General features: G+C 36.6%; 1 protein-coding gene across 42 annotated transcripts in view; it reads right to left on the bottom strand.

The window, feature by feature from the left end:
• RFX3 (regulatory factor X3) overlaps positions 1 to 16,898 on the bottom strand; it is a 308,560-nt gene extending 291,662 nt beyond the window's left edge. For 4 of the 42 annotated variants that reach the window (XM_063787177.1, XM_054657795.2, XM_063787196.1 and 1 more), the window contains exons 1-2: positions 15,289 to 15,493; positions 14,439 to 14,570 (exon numbers count right to left, since the gene is read on the bottom strand). Coding sequence is in view for 6 of the 42 variants with exons in the window: in XM_063787186.1 (XP_063643256.1) it covers positions 15,289 to 15,310 (22 nt within the window). In the remaining 36 variants the exon portion in view is untranslated. Of the gene's footprint in view, positions 1 to 14,438; positions 14,571 to 15,288; positions 15,601 to 16,148; positions 16,356 to 16,526 lie in introns of those variants that run through there. The other 38 variants (XM_016960369.4, XM_063787175.1, XM_054657801.2 and 35 more) reach the window with 26 other exon arrangements.
• Positions 16,899 to 20,305: the final 3,407 nt, after the last annotated feature.

The following is a 20,305-nucleotide window of genomic DNA, read 5'->3' as shown; positions in this document are numbered from 1 at the left end:
GTCCGTTCATATATTCATTCTGTTCATTCACTGCTACTTAAGAGTGCTGCTACACTTTTAAAGCCCAGCTGGGCAAGTCTCAGCTTGTACCACCTATATCAGCTGCCAGTATTTTACTTTCGTTCCAAAAAAGAGTGACCTACAAGAACAAAGATTTCCATTTTTAAAATTCATAATTAAATGAATGTTTACAAAAATTCTTAAAACAATTAAAAGCACCTTTACCCTCATCAAAAAAGTAAAGACGTGCATAGCAGGACTGAAAATTATTTACACTAATACACTGATTATGACATACATCATTAATTCCCAATAAGAGGAAATACAAATAATAGGAATTAAATATACAATATTTTTCTTTTTAAAAAACCTAGTAAGTATGGCATTTCTCCTTAAAATAAAGCCCACTGATGGTTTGGAAAACATTTTTAAATTTTATTTCTACGTCATTCTAAAAATAATCCATATACCAAAAATTACATTTGGAAATAATTAAAACATTAAGGTATTTATGCAAACTTTGAATGCAGATTTATAAAACTTGCTTTTTCTAGAAAAAAATACGGAGTTCAAAATTATAGATGAACAGGTACTTAAAACACTAAAGGCAGTATATTTGAGTTCTTTGCCTTTAAAAAAAGTTTTGTATTAGCCCTAAGAACATTTGTGGAGGAGTGTGGAGGCTGGAGTTCGAGAGTCCTAATTCTGACGTTCTATGTCATTGTACAAGTCACTTGCCCTCAGTTTTCTTACCTATACTAAGTGGGGAGGAGGAAGGAGGGGTTCAACTTGAGAACTTCCCAAGTCCATTCCAACTAAAAGAATCTGACTCTAAAATAAAACATTCGAATTATGTTTCTACTGAAATCCTGTATATTTGGGCCATTTGGAAACATGTGTGACTCTAGTGAGAGACCTTTTCACCTCTCTAATCTGCTGTAGTCCCATGGCTGTCTCTTTTGGTCTGCTGTGCAGGGCCAGACATAGTAAACGGAAAGTGGAATATGGCAGTAAAATAAGTAGAGATAGGAAGAAAGGCTGAAGTTGGCCACTGAGAAAGAAAGATACTCATCATAAGGGATTTGAAGTTCCAGACCCAAAAGTTTAGCTGCTATGCAAACAGGGCCAGGTTATAAGATACAGATCATTTCTTGCCCCCCCCCAAAAAAAGCAACAAACAAACAAACAAAACTCTCCTTTAAATGTGAAGAGACAGTGTTCTTCCAAATTAGAGCATTAAGTTATTGAGGAGTTACTCAAACATAGAATAAGTGGATCAATATTATTATTCCCACACTGAAAGTGGCTGATTTTTAAATTACATCCTATAACGCAAAGGTAGTACTGGTCAAATTTAAAACTAAACAACTTTGAAACACTAGAATAAAACTGCCTGTGCTTTCAGTGATACTAAACAGAATGTAAAATAATAAAAAGCCAAATAAAATTATACTTTGATTTTAAGTACAAGGTATCTAAAAGCACAGAAAAAGTTACTACTATAAATGTTGAAACTCATATTGCATTAAATTCATAAGGAAATCTATAAATATTTCTGAAAATAACATGTACATTCTATAATCTTTTGTTTTGCAGGGTTACATTTACGTTTTATTCACATATTGTTTGGCTCATTAAACTTTATACTGGTGTTTTCTTCATACACTGTATCTTCTATCTACTTTTGAAAAGTATAAAAATCTAATAGGCAGAATTACATAATGAAGATGTTTCCTAATGTCAGTTAGAATTATATATAACCCTTTGAGAAAAGAAACAGTTTAGTTCTAAAATAAGATCATTTAATTAGTGTATCACTTTGGTTATTTTGTATCACTTTACTACTCAGTTTGTCTAGTGACTCTGTACAGAAATATTTTTAAAGACCGCCACAAAATATATTAAGTCATACACAATTCCACTGAACCCTTTGGATCATATTGAAGTTTGGCAATCAAAGTTATTATACAAACAAAAAATGCAAGCTTATTTAATGCACTGTATTTACCTCTTCATATCTTAATCATTTAATTAGGTTCAAACAAGGAAACATCAGCTTTTAAAAAGATTTAGGTATAAATTTTGTGTTGTTTATTAAAATGCCATTAATCACTATTTGTTATAATACTAGTCTGCTCATTATAGAATAGTTTCATGTAATAATACTATTATTACATGAATAACGATTTTTTTTGGCTATAGACTTTAGAATTGTAAAATAAACTTCTTTCATACCAGTCTGGCCTCAGTCAAATAAAAAAACTAAGAGAAGGAACCTCCTCATTCCCTGAAGATACTAAACCACAAAATATTAAACTGCTTTGAGTGATATCATAAACTATCAGTACATTAGCTCTTAGATGTCTCTTCCTTTATGTTCTATTAGAAACAAAATGAGTAGCAAACTTTGAAGGAAATATTCCAGAAGAAGCAGAAGATAGTTGGTTCTCTTCCCTCATCAACTTACAAAATGACTCAACTGTTTACTCAAATATACCCACAAACAAAGTTAAAAGAATGGCAGACAAAAGATAACCCCATTTCACCCTTGGGAGAGTTAGTCTTCAACACAGGTTTCTTCAAATATGGGCTACTGTCCCTGGACTTTCTCCCTTTCTTAACAATGGGTCAGGATTCAAGTAAAGGAGACTTGAATTCAATTACTAAACAAAAGATATGACCGGAAACCAAGAACAAACTTCCTGATTTAGAAATGCTGTGCTTGTAGGATAACTACAGTCAACAGTAATTTATTGTACACTTTAAAATAATTAAAAGTATAATTAGAATGTGTGTAACACAAGGAAATGGTAAATGCTTAAGGTGACAGATACCCCATTTACCCTTATGTGACTACTATGCTTTGTATGCATGTATCGAAATATCCCATAAATATATACCCTTACCATGTACCCATAAAAACAAAAATAATAAATAATAAGAGAAAGGCAGTGCTGAGAGAAAAAAACAAGATCATTTTTAAATATTTTGTTTTAAACATAAGCATTTTTTCAAGTATACAGTGAATCTGTTGTTAGCATAAGATTTAAATATTTTCAAAGCAACACAAAGTAAAGAATGATTCAAGGTTATTTCAATATGCAAATATTTCAAATTATATAGCTTTAGAGCAATAGAAGGTACTACTTTGTTAAATCCATATAATGGGCATATGGGAGTTTATTATACTACTCCAGTGTAAGTTTTAAATGTTCCAAAATATAAAATGTTTTAGGAATATATACATTTATGGTACACAGTTTTTTACTATATACTGACTTTACAAATGTAGGCTGCTTTAGATATCAGATAAACTAATCAGATATCCCAACTGGATATGCTAATTTTGTGTTTTTTATATATTAATATATTACCTTGTAATAATAAAATAATTACAAGAAAACTCTGAGGCAACACCTCCATTTAATCTTTTCCATATACAATGTCTAGAAATAGTCAAACCTCATACAATACTAGTCAAAGATCCCAGCACCTTGTTATAAAAATTTCCAACAAACAAACAAAAAAACAAATGTGGTGCTCAAAAAGAGGCTAAGTACAATCTTTTTCCTTGGGTCCTCCCATTAGGTAAAAATCACAGTAAAGATTTTAAAAAGAAATTGTTCATTCAATAAATTATTTCACCATTCATAATGTAACTTTTCCATCTTATTTTTATCTTTATTTCCAAATTCTCTACTAATTTCATTCAACTCCACTTTTCAGTATCTCTTCCAACACTTTTTTATCCTTCTTGATTCCCAAATATCGTATGTCCTTTTTGTAACCCTCTACAATTGGAAACCTTAAAAAATATGTCCACATAGCTGAGAATATGCAATTTTGTATCTAATAACCCATTTCTCTCATTTCTTTATGCTCCTTAAAACTCAATGGAAATCTAAGTCATTTAGGGATTCCTACATTAACCAAAATAGTACTGCACTAAATATACATTGATATAAATCCTTTAATTCCTCATTCAAAATTAAAGCTAAAAGACAAAATAAAAAACCAAAAGCTTAGAGACTAATTTATCCAATTATCTTAGGTCTCTGCTAGAATGTTTTTGAATCAAATATTAGAAATGTCATCAGTCATAGCAGTGATATTATTACTAGATATGCAGAATATGGTGAACTGGGATTCATATTTAGTCCCTGAAATGATATTTCTTTTTCTCTACATTGTACTAGTCACTGTTCATACTCTAGTTTTTCAAATTATATGATCCTGCACTTCATTTTTTACCCCATTCCTTCAGATTAAGGTGTTGTTCTGGGCATGGGGTGCCATCTATTGGCATTCTTTCTAAGGTTTATAATCCAGAAGGTAAACTGGAACTTCCAAAGCTCCCAGATAATGTACATTTGGGAAATTCCAGGCAGCAATGAAAATTAACAAAACACATTTTAATAGAGAGGCTTACATCATTAAAGAAGGAAGTCTTTACTTCAAAGTTTATCATGGGCAGTAGGACTGGAAGTGAGTGTTGCATCAGGATCGCTACAATTACCTCCTCTCACAAATTACTCTGATCTGTATCTCCAGTCCATAGTCATTTGCATTTCTATCAACCCCCAAAAATGCTCAAGCAAACCTAACCCAATCAAAATATTAAAATAAATCTCTTTCCAAGTTCCAAGATAAAAGAATCCCACCTTACTTCCAAGACATATGGCATTCAAATCTTTGCTGAAATATAAACCCACAACTACTATACAGCTCTACTCATTCAATATTATTTAAAAGGTTTTACAATTCAAAACTTGGCAGACTTCTAAAAATAAGGAGAATATCAAATGTTGATCCAACAGCACAATATTTTAACCTCCTATAATTGGAATGAATTACAATTTTTTTCTTTAACTACAATTTAATTCAATTTCAGCATTCATGGCCTTTATTAACTGAAAGTAGCCTCTAAAAATCATCATACAATGTGAGACACTATTAAAAATTGCTCACAAAACCACACGAAGGTCATTCAAAGAACTTCATCAGACAGTTCCCCTAATCTTTCTTTGCCTCAAGAAAATAGCACTGAGGTGGAAATACTAAATGTTCCTAACGATCCTCCAAGAGATGGATAATGCAAAAATCAGTGCACAAAAACAGTATTGATTGTTCTACAACACCAAGCAAAATGTAAATTAAAATGACTTTCTAAATATCTACATACACATACACAAAACACATTAAGTTAAACTCCATTTTTCTTAATATATCTACTACACTCTAATTGAAAAGTAATTTTTTTAACCAAGTTGTGTTTTGTTTTGTTTTGTTTTGTTTTGTTTTGTTTTGTTGAGACAGGGTTTCCCTCTGTTGCCCAGGCTCCGGGTTGTCTACAGCCTCCACCTCGAGGGCTGAAGCAATACACCCATCTCAGTCCTGAGGGGGTGGTACTACAGGCAGGCACCACTGCACCCGGCTAATTTTTTAATTTTTTGTAGAAACAGGGTCTCACTATGTTGCCCACACTAGTCTTGAACTCCTGGGCTCAAGGGATTCTCCCAACTCCGCCTCCCAATGTGCTGGGATTACAAGTGTGAGCTAAACAAAGTATTTTAAAATGCTCCTAAGACACATGCAATATAATCATTTTATGAAACAAAGAATCTAAATTTATGGGTTTCCGTGTTATGTACTGATTTTTCATGTTGGGTTTTCACCATGGCACATCAAAATACATATTGTGCTTTTAAAGTTGTAAAGGTGATTTTCAGATTACTCATATAATAGCTTTTCATGTTTTTTATTAATGACCCTTAAACTGACATATCATCAAAATTCATCTCTGAGACTGTCATTAGATATAATCAGATGCCAATCAGCAAATGCCTGATGTGACAGATTTTACTCTTTGGTTATTTAAAATAGCATAAATAGTATCAGGGGAAAACCTAAATTCTAATGCAAAAACATATATCCACAAAACCATTTATCCAAAGCAAAACATAAAGAGGTAGATTTAAGGCATCACTACTGTTACCTTGCTTATGAACTAGATTTTCTCACCAGTCTTTTTAATTCCTTTCTAAAATTTGTGAATGACTAAATCAAAATTCAGGTTCCTTAAAAAAGAAAGATATTATTTTCCATGTACTAATGTACTAATGGATAGATATATACAGATATATTCTTTAGAAAAAAGGAATCACTAACAAAATTAAACAGAATGCCCGTCTTCACAAAAATAGATGTATTGTGCACAATATTACAGTAGGTAAGGAAAGAAATCTGGAAGAAATACTGGATCACCTGAGTCTTCTGTCTCCCACCTCCCTACGCCCCGTAAGTCCCACCTCAAGCCCCCACACCCGCCTGAACTTAATGGTCCAGGAAAATTAACTGGGGAAAATATGTAATGCACTGATGTCTAACAATAGAAACAGGATATGATTCCTAAATGTATCTGCTTTTCCTGCCCTTCTACAGCAACCTCCCCCATTCCTCCACAACTAAAACATGGAGGAAACTTAACTGACAAGCAAAGAATCTCTAAAATGGTTTTGAACATTAAAGTAAATTATGCTGACTGAGACTGAAGGGGATGAGATATATTTTAAAGATGAAAGTTATACTGAAATACACAAATGCTATTAGGCATGCAAATCTGAATGTAGTCCAGAAACTTGAAAATGTCTAAGTTAATCAGTAAAAAACAAAGCATTCAAAAACAAATTTTTTAAATCAATAATTACAATCTAAGCTTTAATATACTCCCCTATTAGGCTGGTAAAAGAGTTGAGATACAGCAGAATATATGACTTATCCTGAATAAATGCAAAAATGCTTCCTCTTTTAGCCTGCTATGTTCTAAAATCTTGAGAAGTCTACTAACCAAAGTAGTATTAAAGTAAAAAAATTTTTTTTTTTTGAGATGGAGTCTTGCTCTGTTGCCCAGACTGGAGCGCAGTGGCGTGATCTCGGCTCACTGCAAGCTCCACCTCCTGTATTCACACCATTCTCTCACCTCAGCCTCCCGAGTAGCTAGGACTACAGGCGCCCGCCACCACGCCCAGCTAATTTTTTGTATTTTTAGTAGAGACGGGGTTTCATCGTGTTAGCCAGGATGGTCTCGATCTCCTGACCTCGTGATCCACCCGCCTCAGCCTCCCAAAGTGCTGGGATTACAGGCATGAGCCACCGCACCCAGCCTAAACTAAAAATTTTTTTAAATTTAAGAAAATGTATACTTCTTAAACAAAAGACTATTTTTTCTGCTACCAAAGCTGAATTAAAAGAATGCTTATCCAAGTATAAACAATATTAAGAAAAAGAAAAGCAGTAACTATTACCGATGGAAAAATATGAGACTAGTGTGGAGGATAGCAATGCTTTCCAGACCAGGGACCCCAAAGTAGTCCAAAGGCTCTCAGAGCTTTGTCTAGACCTTGACGGGATTTTTAGCTCTTCTTAAAAACCAGTTGAATAGCTTCAATAATTGGGGAAGAAATGTCTTAAAAATGAGATCAACAGAAACCTAAATTAATTTTTATTCTGATCAGAGAGCACACATGCACTAGCTCGCTTTCGCACTCTCTTTCTCTCTCTCTCTATGTTAAATTGCCTATCCACATACTCGGGAAATTATGTCCTGTTTTAAATATCTCATTGGTGAGCAACAGACAGGAGGAGCCCCAAATGTCAGACACTTGTCTGGCACACATACATAGAGAAGCTGGCTCCGGCAGGAGCTCAAGCTGTGAGACTCAGCTAATTCCTATGTGGGTGAGAAAATGAGGGCACTTGGCCACCACTCTCTACAGAAGCCATTGAAATGGTGGAACCTTCTGAGACTTTGCTATAGGTATGGCCATTATGCTAGCACCAGGCTGTGGGTTTTCTTTCTTTCTTGTTCTTACCAGAAGAAACAATAAGCAAACAACTTGCTAGCCTTTGAGAACATGAGTAAGGGAAATGCCAATTCTTGGCTCCATGTTATTGGCATGTTTCCTTCCCTTTCCCAGTGTCAATCTTGCTACAGAATCATACATTGGAAAGGGCTTTAGAAATCCCATAGCCCTATTGTTTCATGTTACAGATGGAGAAACTGAGACCTATAGGGTATAAGTGACTAGGCTAAGGTTTTACAGTTAGAAATAGAGTGAGAACCTTTATTTTCTCTTTAACCTCCTTTGGCTAGCATTTTTGAAGTCCTTTATATCTTGGCCTGGTCACTCGCTGTCCTTTCTCCTTTTATCATCTTTCATTATATCTGTCTCCTCTTACCAACTAACACACTATTATTTTGAGGACAGCTGTCTCACTCTATTAGTTTTCCTAAGCTCAACTCCTATTACCCAATACCTCATTTTTGCCTAAACAGGAATTACCAAGAACCTCCAGAAATCTTGACCAAGCACTCTAAAGCAAAGGCAAGCAGTACTAGCTGGCTATTACTGCTTCTAATAAAAGTGAGAAAGGAGAATCCAGGAATTAAAAGTCAACAACAGCAGGCATCTGTGATTGTGCAAACACAGTATTTATGGACTACAGATTTAACCCTAAGGTACTTAGCCAGAGGCCAGTACATAGCCAGGACTAAGAAGGGAGCCTTCTGAATCAAAACCACACTCAAATTACATAGTGCAACAAGGTTATAAATTTGTCCAAGAGGACAGTCAGATGAGTAGAAATTGTAAGATAATAATAGACTATCAGAAATGGTAAGAATAACCATACAGTCACGCACCACATAACGTTTCTGTCAACAACAAACCACATCCCATAACAAAATGGAGCTCAAAAATTCCTATAGCCCAGTGACATCATAACCAACTAAACATCTTGACACAATGCATTACCTTTTCTACGTTTAGATATGTTCAGATACACAAATACTTATCTCTGAGTTACAAGTGCCTACAGTATTCAGTCCAGTAACATGCTACGCAGGTTTATAGACAAGAACAATATGCTATACTATATAGCATAGGCGTGTAGCAGGCTATACCATCTAGGTGTGTGTTAGGTACACTCTATGATGTTCACACAATGATGAAATCACCTAACTACGTAATTCTCAGAACATATCCATATCATTAAGTAATGTATGACTGCATAACCTGACCATCCAAATCACATTTCCTAAACTTTTCCCAAAAGTTCCTTTTAAATTTGTGTCAAATTCACTGGCGAAAGGAAGCAGAGGAGGTGGCTAAGCTAAGAGTCAGTCTAATTGATATGTTGGGGCTAATTATCTACAAAAATAACGCAAAGGGGGTCATGTAACTAAACACTTAACGGGAGTGGGGAGAATGGTGAATTGAGTGACACAGACAAACATCTGTACAATATACAATGCTTTGGCAAAAAAGAAAAGACATATAGTATCAGGTAAATTCTCAACTGAAATATATAAGTCAAATTTCCAGTTTGAGAAAGATTAGGACTGTTTATAGATCACTCTAAAATGAGAAAAATATTTCATTCTGATGAAAATGTTCAGGAAAAATATAGAAATAAAGGAAATTACTGAATAGCAACTTTAATAATTAAGCAGCCAACTTGAAAATGTTACTTAAACATCTTTAATATCTAATGAAAGGAAGCCACAGGTGATATATTTCCTCTATGATTTCATATTATATATTACACTAAATAATGTTCCAAGGTTACTTTACAACTCAAGATTGGGATTGACAAATCATCCCAAAATTATTTATTGCTGTAGGTACACAAGTAGTAACCTCACACATTTTTCTACCCTTAGTAAAGTAACAATTCTAAGCAATGCATTATAAAAATGTAGAATAATTCTTTGATAAACTCATCTTTACACAACTGACTAGACTATTTATTATTATTAAACTTTACTGACTACATTCAGTATAAAGTTTATAAATAGGGCTCAGACTGTTTTCAAATAATTCATGTATAACGTGAAAATAAAAATATAAGTGGGACAATGAACTGGACAATGGGAGTATAACAGATAATGAAATATTACATCATTAGTTCTTAATCTAAAATCCTTTGACCAGGAGAGTTATGCAAACCTAGTAAAAGGAGCCCATTATAAGGCTGCAGAGTAAAACTAAAACATAACTTTGGGCTAGCATTCTATTAATTCAGTGTGATAAGACTGCTTATCAAATGATAATCCAAGCCTGTGATTGGCAGCTTGTCTGTGCCTTATTTTTTAAAGTGGAGGAAAAAGAATAATTATTATTTAATGAGTATAAATTGGTAAGCAAAGTCTTTCAAAACTTTTTGGGCTCATTAAAAAAGGGATGGTCGAAGGATTCTTAGGTAGCAAAAAGATTAGAATAGGTATTTTCTCAGCCTTCCCTAATAATAAAGCCAACACGTATTGAACACATATTGTGTCAAATACTGAGCAAAGTACATTACATAAATTATCTCCTTTAATCCTCACAAAACCCCATAAGGCAGGGAAGATTGATCCTATTTTTCAAATGAGAAAACTGAGGTTAAGTGAAGGTAATAACTTGTCCAAAGTCACACAACTAATGAGATTATCTGAAATCTGACTCCAAAGCCTGTTATTCACCAGTATACTTATTCTATCCATCTGTTTAAAGAACAAAACCTATTTATACCTATTTATTGATACTCTAAACACGTTTCCATTTTTAACTGATTTGTTTTCACTAAGAACACTCTGCATTTGATATGAAATAAAAACTACAAATATAAAGATTTTTAAGCAATACAACTTGTTATAAAGTATACTTTCAAAAATCTAGCCTGGGCAATGTAGCAAGACCCTGTCTCTACAAAAAAAAAAAAAAAATTGAAATGTTTTAAATTTTAAAATGATGGCAACAGCCTGTAGTCCTAGCTACTCAGGAGGCTGTGGCAGGAGGACCACTTGAGCCCAGGAGATTGAGGCTGCAGTGAGCTATGACTATGCCACTGCACTCCAGCCTGAGTGACAGAGCAAAACCCTGTTTCAAAAAAGGAAAAATCTTAGTGGCAAAAACTAACTGGTAAACTGTAGGACTTTATTTTTAAAGAAAAATGCCTAACCTATTTTAGCAAGACCAGTATTTAAACATAGTGTTACTTTAATAAATGTTTTGGATTCTTTGAGGCAGTCTAACACACATGAACTACTATGCCTTGTAAGGTTACTTTATAAAAATATCACAATTAACTAATTATAGTAAAATGTGGACTAGTACAGATAAATCCATTATCAAGATTAAAAAGTTTATATGCTGTAACTGTATCTTTCTAAGCTTACTTAAGGAAGGTATCACTGTTTCAGTATGTCTTTTAGAGTATATATTGCTGTGAAAAGAGTCGATGATACAAGAAGTAGCCCAAGATTGGATTCAGTATTCTCCTAAAAATCTCTCACTGAACAAATAAAATACAAAAAGCAATATAAGATCACTCTCAGTTTAAAAGTATATGGCACACAGTAGGGCTGGGAACCTAAAAGTTTTCAGATAATAAGCCAAATTAAACAATCAAACCAGCCTATTCCAACGGCATGAAGTACGGATTGCATTCGTTTCTGTTTTTGGTGTTTTGAGACAGGGTCTTGCTCTGTCACCCAGGCTAAAGTGCAGTGGCACGATCATAGCCCACTGTAACCTTAAACTCCTGGGCTAAAAAATTCTCTCACCTCAGTCTCCTGAGTAGCTTCAACTACAGGCACGCACCGGCAAGGCTGGCTAATTTTATTTTACTTTTTTTTACAGAAATGAAATCTTGCTATGTTGCCCAGGCTGCTCTTGAACTCATAGCCTCAGGTGATCCTTCTGCCTCAGTCCCAAAGTGTTGGGATTATAAATGTGAACCAATACAACCAGCCAGAATTATCTAGATAATGTCAATACTATTTTATTATGAATTAGCCTGATAACCACTATTGCCATTTATTTTTCCAGTGCAGTTTTTTTAAAGATTATACAATAAAAAGCATATCACTAATTATGCCATGTAAAAGTGTTATAAGAATGGACAATTATTGATATGTGCTAATCATATGAAATTTAAGAAGTATAAAGCCACATATCGCCAAATAGTATGATTCTCAGGGTAACCTAAGTTTTGAAATAAAGATTAAAATATCTACATAAGATAATCAACATATATGCCTATAGGACTAATGCCAGACAGTGCCAAAGATATCAATCTTTATATTGTTACATGTTGCGGTAATATGTATTAGTACACGAAGTTAGGTTCTGATGTGAAACTGCCAATTAAGATAGTATGTTAAACTCCATAAAAATAAGCCTATTATATGCTTCAATGCATATATAATTAAAAATTTTTTCTTTAAATAAAAGTTCTAGTGAGTTCACATTCTTAGTGATAATAATCTCATGTTGCAAACAGCACAGCACCCTCTGGTGCATCTGTTATAAGAAATATAAAATTCCCACAGAAAAGGACAGAATTGTAGAGTAAAAGTGAACCTTAGAAATCAATAGGTTGATAGTTTTTTTATTTACTGCAGTACATATTTTTGAACATTAATACTTAAAAATATTATCATTTTAAAAGATCACTATAAACTTTATAGCAGTAAATGAAGTCAGGAAATGTCTTAGTTTGAAAATACTTAACCAACAAAAACAACACCTATTTCCAACATATAAAAAATGCTGTCAAAAAATTATTTCAGTAAAGGATGACAAAAGTTAACTTGTCATGTTAACCAAATTTCACTTTATTCAAATTGGCCTTGGGGTTTGACTTGGGTGTGTAAAATGTTCCTGTGTACTTTTTCTGGATTCAAAGGGAATTTACCATTATTTATAAGAATCGATAAGTGTTTTGTGAAAGAATCTGCAAGTTCTACCACTTAAAAATAGAATATTCAGAAATAAAAGTTATGTTAAATTATGAATCTTGAGTAGTTCAAAACTTTTACTTTAAAAAAAAAAAACTTTTCCTAGAAAAATAACTCTAAAAGTAGATTTTACTAATAACAAAAGCAAAGGATGCCACCTGCTTTAGACAGCCCTTTTGTCAACCACTGGAAGTCCCAACACAATGCAGTAAAAAATGAAAGTGACACCTGTTTAAAGCAGCCATCTGTCCCTAACAAGTCAGATTTAGTCAAATCCACTTAATCTTGGATTTCCAAAATATGGGAACACTATGTATCTGTGAATAGAGAGGAATTTAAAACATACTTTGTCATGGCCACTGGGAATATATACCAAAGAGTTAAAGGCAAATTACTCAGTTATGAAAACTGTTTTTAAAGTAACTGAGCTCAAATAGAGGATTTTTAGCCAAAGGTTCAGCATTAAAACAAAATAACCAGGAGCCTCTCCAAAATGTTAAAGTTTACTTCTTCCCTATTCTCATTTCTTGTAACACATTCTCACTATGGATACTAAGAACAAAGTAATATTCCTATTACTGTTCTGGAAAAGTGTGCGTGTGTGTGTGTGTGTAACTTTTGCCACACATCTGCTGCTATGCCCACCCATTTAAACACAAACACACACACACACACACAGACTTTAAAATCTGAAAACCAAAAATCATTATATTCTGCCTGCTAATTTCTTCAGCTGGAGAATACCAACACAATATCAACTTTCTCAAGAAATGAAAAATGTTACCAAAAAGTAACATACATTATCATTTAAACGACGCATAAAAACCAACTTGCCTTTAATATTCATTCATTTTTTAATTGCTATTTTTAATGGTAAAAAAATTAACCATAATAAATTGTTTAGGGTAAAATAAACTGTTCCAGGTTAAAGCACAGTAAGCTTATAAACTATAACCTTTTATTTGAGTACCAAAGTAGAGTACAAGACTATTTGAGTACTGGAGGAATAACACAAAAAAAACTAAGCATCACTACAACATTTAATGAAAACATTGTGAAACGATGCAAAACTTCTAGAAATTCATTAGTTTGCCATATATGTGTATATGTATGATGCCTACACCATTTAATATAATTCATAGGCAAAACACACCAAAACGACTGAGTTAGGCATTATGACATACATTGAATCACAGACATTTGACTATTCAAAACAAGTTACAAGTGACTTCTATTTAATAGTTTTAGTTTCAAAGCATGATCACTTTTACAAATTTCTATTAGTATAAAAACTGAAAACACAAGAGAGTATCAATACATAACATAGTCCCTTCTAGGAAAAATATTAAGAAAGAATAAAGTAAATGCTAAGTATCTATCCTTGTGTTTAATTTTTTAAATTTACCATTTCTCAGTGTTTCTGATTATTTAATCAATTCCACAGCAGCTCTAATAGCAATTTTATCCCACATATATGCTTCAAAAAATGGAAAAGTAATGAAATTCAATTTAAGTTCTGCTCTCAAATCAACTTGTGAATGAAAATCTAAATCACAGAAAACCTGAGCTATACATGAGTGAAATGCCTCAAAAAAAGTTCTCAGACACTGTAAATAAAATATTAAACCATAACATTAGAGTATATAATTTACTTAACTGAAAACCTATTATGTAAATGGCATAAGGTCTGAAACTGTCCCAAGACAGCAAAACTCCTATTAACTTCAGAGAGAGTTTATAGGACCCAGGAGCTTCACCATCCAAAAGTGTTCAGGCATTTGACACTCATCTGAACAGAAAAAAAAATACAAGTTAGTATTAGAGATTTGCATGGAACCCAGTTTGGGGAGAGGAGGAATAATTATAAACAAATCTGAGTGCTCTGAGAAAGACTTCTTTCAGAACAAAATATCGTCTTCATTTAAAATAGCAATCACAAGGAAATGAATTGAAAAAGTTTTTTTAAAATCCCAACTCTTATTTTACAAAATATTAGCCTCAATAGCATTATAATTACCCACCCTGCTCGTTGACAATCTCAAGAATAATTAGTACTGTCACATTATTCACAAGCTGCTGTGTCAGTTAAATCAATATATGTTTGCTGTTAGAAAGAAGACTATTTGAATAAGCATTTTAAAACTGTAAATTAAAAACTTCAATATGTGCAACTACAATAGTACATTATATTTGTTTTAGCACACATTCATTATCAAAACTCTACTGATAAATCTATTAACTAAAACTTAAGCTGAAAAAAATGAACAAATTTAGGGGATCTGTAAAACTGGGTTAACGTTAACCAAGAACCAACTATATAAGGACTAATAAGTATTCAAATCTACAGAGAAAAATAACTTTTAAAAGAAATACTTAAAAAGGAAAAAGTTCTCTCTCCTGAGCAGGTTCAAGTCACTGTCCAAAGAAAATCAAAAAGTAAATAAAAAGAATATGTTAAGTACACACATGCCTAGATCTTAACCAGAAAGAAAGTGAAATATACACACGTTTCAAGTTGAGAAGCTTCATACATTCTTTATGAACTTGACTTGAATTTCAACTCTCAAAGGAAAATTAGGAGATTTAAAAAAAAAAACTCTTAAAGTACCATAACTGTCACAAATAACACTGTGAACTGAGTTCTCACAAAGCTTCCTTGTGTCCCTTCCCTGTTCATCACAAAGTCTCATAACCACAATGAAAATTGTTAACACTATACTGCGGGGAAGGAGGATCATCAAAGTGAAACGGAACCTCACTACTCCCCCTCCCACCTCCACATGAAGGATAAAGCACTGTCAATAACTACTAACCCAAGTATCACAGATGCCCTGCATCCGGTTTAAATCACAAGCGCACACACACACACACACACACACCAAAGAAGAGAGAGGAGACAGACTTTAAAAAAGAAAAACATCTTTCCCAGTACAGCAAAGAGAGCCCAACGAACAGGCCCCAGGTTTCAATATGTGTGCAAGGGGTGTGTGGGGGGGGAGAAAGAGGGGGAGGGAAGAGTGCTGAATGGATATTAAGACTGTTTGCCGCACAAAGAAAATACAGTTTTAAAAAGAAAAAAGAAAACCATGAAGCTGATGATGGTGAAAGAAGAGCAGCCCATTCAGCACCAGGCAAAGAGGGGCAAAAATGAAGGGAATGGGCGGTGGGAAAAGTTCACCAACGTATGAGGATTAAAAATAACAAAACCCATAACAAGGCCCCACAAGTGAACAACAACAACAACAAAACACCACCTCTTGGGTCCCCCCCTTGCACACTGTTGTCTATTTCGGCTTTGAAAGAAGCAGGAAACAGCAGCGTTGGAAAAGAAGAAAATTAAAGAAAGAACAAATTCTTATCTCTTCACCTGACCCTCCTCCTCAGACCAGACCTAAGGGAAAGATCCAGCATCCGCATCGGAAAACTGTGGCTCCCTCTCCCGCTCGGCTCGCAGCCCCCCAAGCTCCCGCTCCATCCCTGAAGTGCGGCCGGCGCAGGGCCGGGGCCGGCGGGCGGCGCGGCGCCCACACCCCCGACCCAGCCGCGGCGCGCAGGGTCCATTGTAAACAAGCCCGGGGAACAGAGCCCCTCGGCGGTGGCGCCGCAGCGGCAGCCCCCGTGTCAGGAGTGAGACCCCAGCACAGCCACACTCGGCTCGCACACACGAACACACACACGCACGGACACACGCGTTCACACGCAGCCACACGCTCCCACACACATGTAGAGACCGAAGAATATTCACCTTGGCTGTGGATTATTGTGGTGTTGTTGGTGGGTGATGGAGATGGTGGTGGTGGGGAGGAGGAGGAGGAAGAGGAGGAGGAGGAGGAGAGGAGTAGTTGTTGTTGATGGGTAACAGTCGCCAGGACTACGGTGACTATGGCGCTTGATTCACAAGGCAACGGTTGCTATAACTCACAAAAGAGAGAGAGAGAGGGAGAGAGAGAGAGAGCGAGAGGGAGAGGGAGACACTCGCATGGGGAGGGGTGGGGGAGGGAAGAGGGGAGGAGGCGGGCCCGGCCAAGCCGCCGGAAGGGGAGGGCGCAGCGCTGTGACTGACGGCCCCCAAACCCGGGTGGGGTGGCGGGGTGGCGGGGTGACGGGGCACGAGGCCGGGATTCCACCGCAGGACTCCGAAGAGGTGCGCCTATGCTTGGCTGGGGCTGAGGTCACCAAGAGTCCTCTCGGAGGGACGTTACTACACGCGCTGGCGAAGCCCAGGAGTCGTGGTGCGAGGGGTACTATCTGTGAAACGAGGGCTGCCTGTCCCAGCAGCCAGCTTTGTACAGAGACGTCCCGGAGCCACGAGAGAGTAACGGCTAACCCGGGGGAGGGGGTGGCGAGGGTGATTCCAGGCACTTTGTAAAGAGACGAGCTATGGCGAGGGAAGAATCCACTTTGAAGAGCGGCCCCCGCCCCTGCCCGATACGTTACTTCCGGGCCGGGCGGGCAGAGGGGCCCGGATGTGCCGCCGCTTTTTAGTTTCTGAGGCGCCGGCGGTGTTCCTGGTAGCGTCAGCCTCCTGGCTTTTCCTTTTCCTCTTCCTCGACGCTTCAGGGCTCCGCGGCCTGCGCTGGACTGGAGGGTCCGCGTCACTCTCGCCCTCCTGCTTTCCGCGCTCTGACCCGCTCCCGCCTCCTGAGGGCACGACTTGGAGGAGCGCGGGCGGCGGGGCGTGAGCGAGCTGCCTCTGCCGCCATCTTAGAGAAGGCGAGCGTGGGGTGTGCGTGGGCGCGAGTCGGCCTCCCGCGGTCCCGCCGCAGCGTGGCGCGGAGAGGTGAGGTCCAAGCGTGTCCGGCCCTCACTCCGTAACGAAAAAGCGAGGTCATCACTCCCTATCTACAAGGGATGGGAGTAAGTGCCTGTAGAGAGCAAGAAATTGCCCTGCCCGGAGGCTGAGAAAACGCATTTGGCGGTTCCCCTCGACGGAAGGCGTAGAGGGGCGGGGTAGCTTACACCTGCCTGCGATACCATCCTGTTAGTTTCTAGTTCTGTTAGTTTCAGCCCTTAAGTGCTCATCCCTCTTTAAAGACCGAACTGAGAGTTGAGCTCAAGCCCGGATCCTGTTACCTGCCGTGCTCTCCTCCCCCGTTACTCAGCCTACTGTAGCTGAGGGTCTTGCTGTTTGTGGCTGTATTGAGATAGACGAATGGCTTCCGTCTGTGTTGAATGTTGTTAACACAACCTGCCATCTCAAACACCCGTTGATAAGGCACAGCCTGTAATGCCTCATGGTTCAAACAGACTCCTCCAATTCTCTGCAGACTCGAGTCCAGCAGGCACATGCCCCCAGGCCCTGCCAATACCCAAAATCTCCCAACATTTGCCGCTAAGCTGCTTAACCAGGACAATGACATAGTAGAAGTAGAGCCTTAGGAAGTCAGTTCTCCTCTTGAGGCTTAATTTTTGCACCTGCAAGTAAGGGATTTGGGCCGGCATGCGTTCACCAGCGCTAAAATAATACTGAGCTCATTCTGTGTCCCAGAACTGGTGCTAAGTGTTTTACATACATTATCTCATGTAATCCCAACAACACCAGTGTTAGGTAATATTCGCATTTGAGGAAAAACAGGCCGAGAGTCCTAAAAGTCGGTGGTTTTAGTTTATGGCTGCGTGCCATAGAATACAAGGTTACCTTGTTTTAGGAACCAGCTACTTTGGGTACGTTTTTAAACGTAATATTGTTGCCTTTGATAATCTCATGAGTTAGAGATGTTCTTACAATAATAATGTGTTGCAGTAGTGAACAGTGGTGAGCCTAGTGCTAAAGCTAAAAGGTTTCCTGACCCACTGTGGTAGTAAGGGCTTCTAGTCAGACAAATGATTGTGTGGTGACCAATGTGGGTCCCATTTGACATACAGATGGGAAATGAGGTATACATTCCAGCTTTATGAAAACTGGTAGTCATTATGAATATTCACTTTATTATATTTACTGATAAAGTCCTCATTCCTATAATGGTGTGTAGGGCTGTATGTTCACACTACATGGCTCTCTGAATAGCTTTGTTTTTTAAATTCCATTGTCTGTTATAGTTTGCCTGTCCCGTCTTTCATTGTCAGCTGTTGCTTTTTATTTTTGTCAGTGAACATAGTTCTATTATCCTTACCGCCCTTTTAATTTACTGCTCTTAATATGCAGGCAAGAAAACCACATAGTGAACCTTGTGCAAAACTGTATCTCAAGAGTATAAATAGGTACTTCGAGGGACTATTAAAAAATAAGTGCAACCCTTGTGCTAGGACATTATAGAATCAGTTTTAAGCTGCTTAAATTTTTTTTTTTTTTTTTTTTTTTTTTTTTTTTTTTTTTTGCCTGACAGATTTGGTCTTTTCCAGAGTTAGGAATAGATAAATTTCCTGAAGTTAATTCTTGAAAATTTAGAATTTAGAATATTTTCCCATGTTTTAGGATACTTGATGATGATACAATTCTAACCATATTGAGGTTAATATTTGAAATGTTAGTGTTACTGCCTGATAGGGTTTGGCTTTGTGTCCCCACCCAACTCTCATGTGAAATCGTAATCCGAAAGTGTTGAAGGAGGGGCCCTGTGGGAGATGATTGGATCCTGGGGGCAGTTTCTGATGGTTTAGCACCATCCCACTAGTGCTGTTTCAAGAGTGAGTTCTCACGAGATCTGCTGGTTTAAAAATATTTACCACTACCCCTCTCTCACCAGCCACAATGTGAAGAAAGTCCTTGTACCCTTCGCCTTCCGCCATAATGGTAAGTTTCCGTGAGACCTCCCAGTCATGCTTCCTGTTAAGCCTGCAGAACTGTGAGAGAGTTAAACCTCTTTTCTTCATAAATTACCCAGTCTCAGGCAGTTCTTTATAGCAGTGTGAAAAGGTACAAATACACCACCACACTGAATCAGATAACCAAGATACCAGTTCAAGCTATAGAATCGAAAATACGGATTTTATATGCATGTATTGTTTAATACTGTAATTAGTTACAAAAGAACCCAGAAACCTTTTAACCCATAGTCATTGCTTGTAGGATTTTTTTTAGCCATTTTTTAAAGCTGCATAGATGCATTTTCACATATGTTGCATGTATGTTTCAGAAATAAATTATTTGCTAAAAAGTCACAGAAAAGACCCAGTATTGGACCACTCTAACAGTTATCTCCTATTATAGTGCAAAACACACTGTGTGATCAATAAAAAAAGGTACATAACCAAGCTAAAATTGGGCAGACATAGTTCCTGAATGTAAAATGTTCAACATTATCTATTAATTTAGAATGTTGTGTTTTAACTTGGATTGTTTTTTTTCTCTCCGATCAGAATGATTGGAAGAGACATGGAATAACACATTTGTATCTGAACTACTTGAAGAAAAATCTGAAGCCCTGATGATATATATAGATTATGTATTTCATAAGTTACTTTAACACATTCGTAGTGGTACATTTCTGTATTATCTATTAGAGTGTTTTTGCCTATTCATATCCACTCCATATTCAAGGACTAATAAGTTATTTCATTATTATACTTTAAAAAAGAAAGGAT

Source organism: Pan troglodytes, chromosome 11, assembly GCF_028858775.2.
Source record: "Pan troglodytes isolate AG18354 chromosome 11, NHGRI_mPanTro3-v2.0_pri, whole genome shotgun sequence".
Lineage (NCBI taxonomy): Eukaryota > Metazoa > Chordata > Mammalia > Primates > Hominidae > Pan > Pan troglodytes.
The sequence above is the reverse complement of the archived record's forward strand: the minus strand, read 5'-3'. Positions and strand labels throughout refer to the sequence as shown.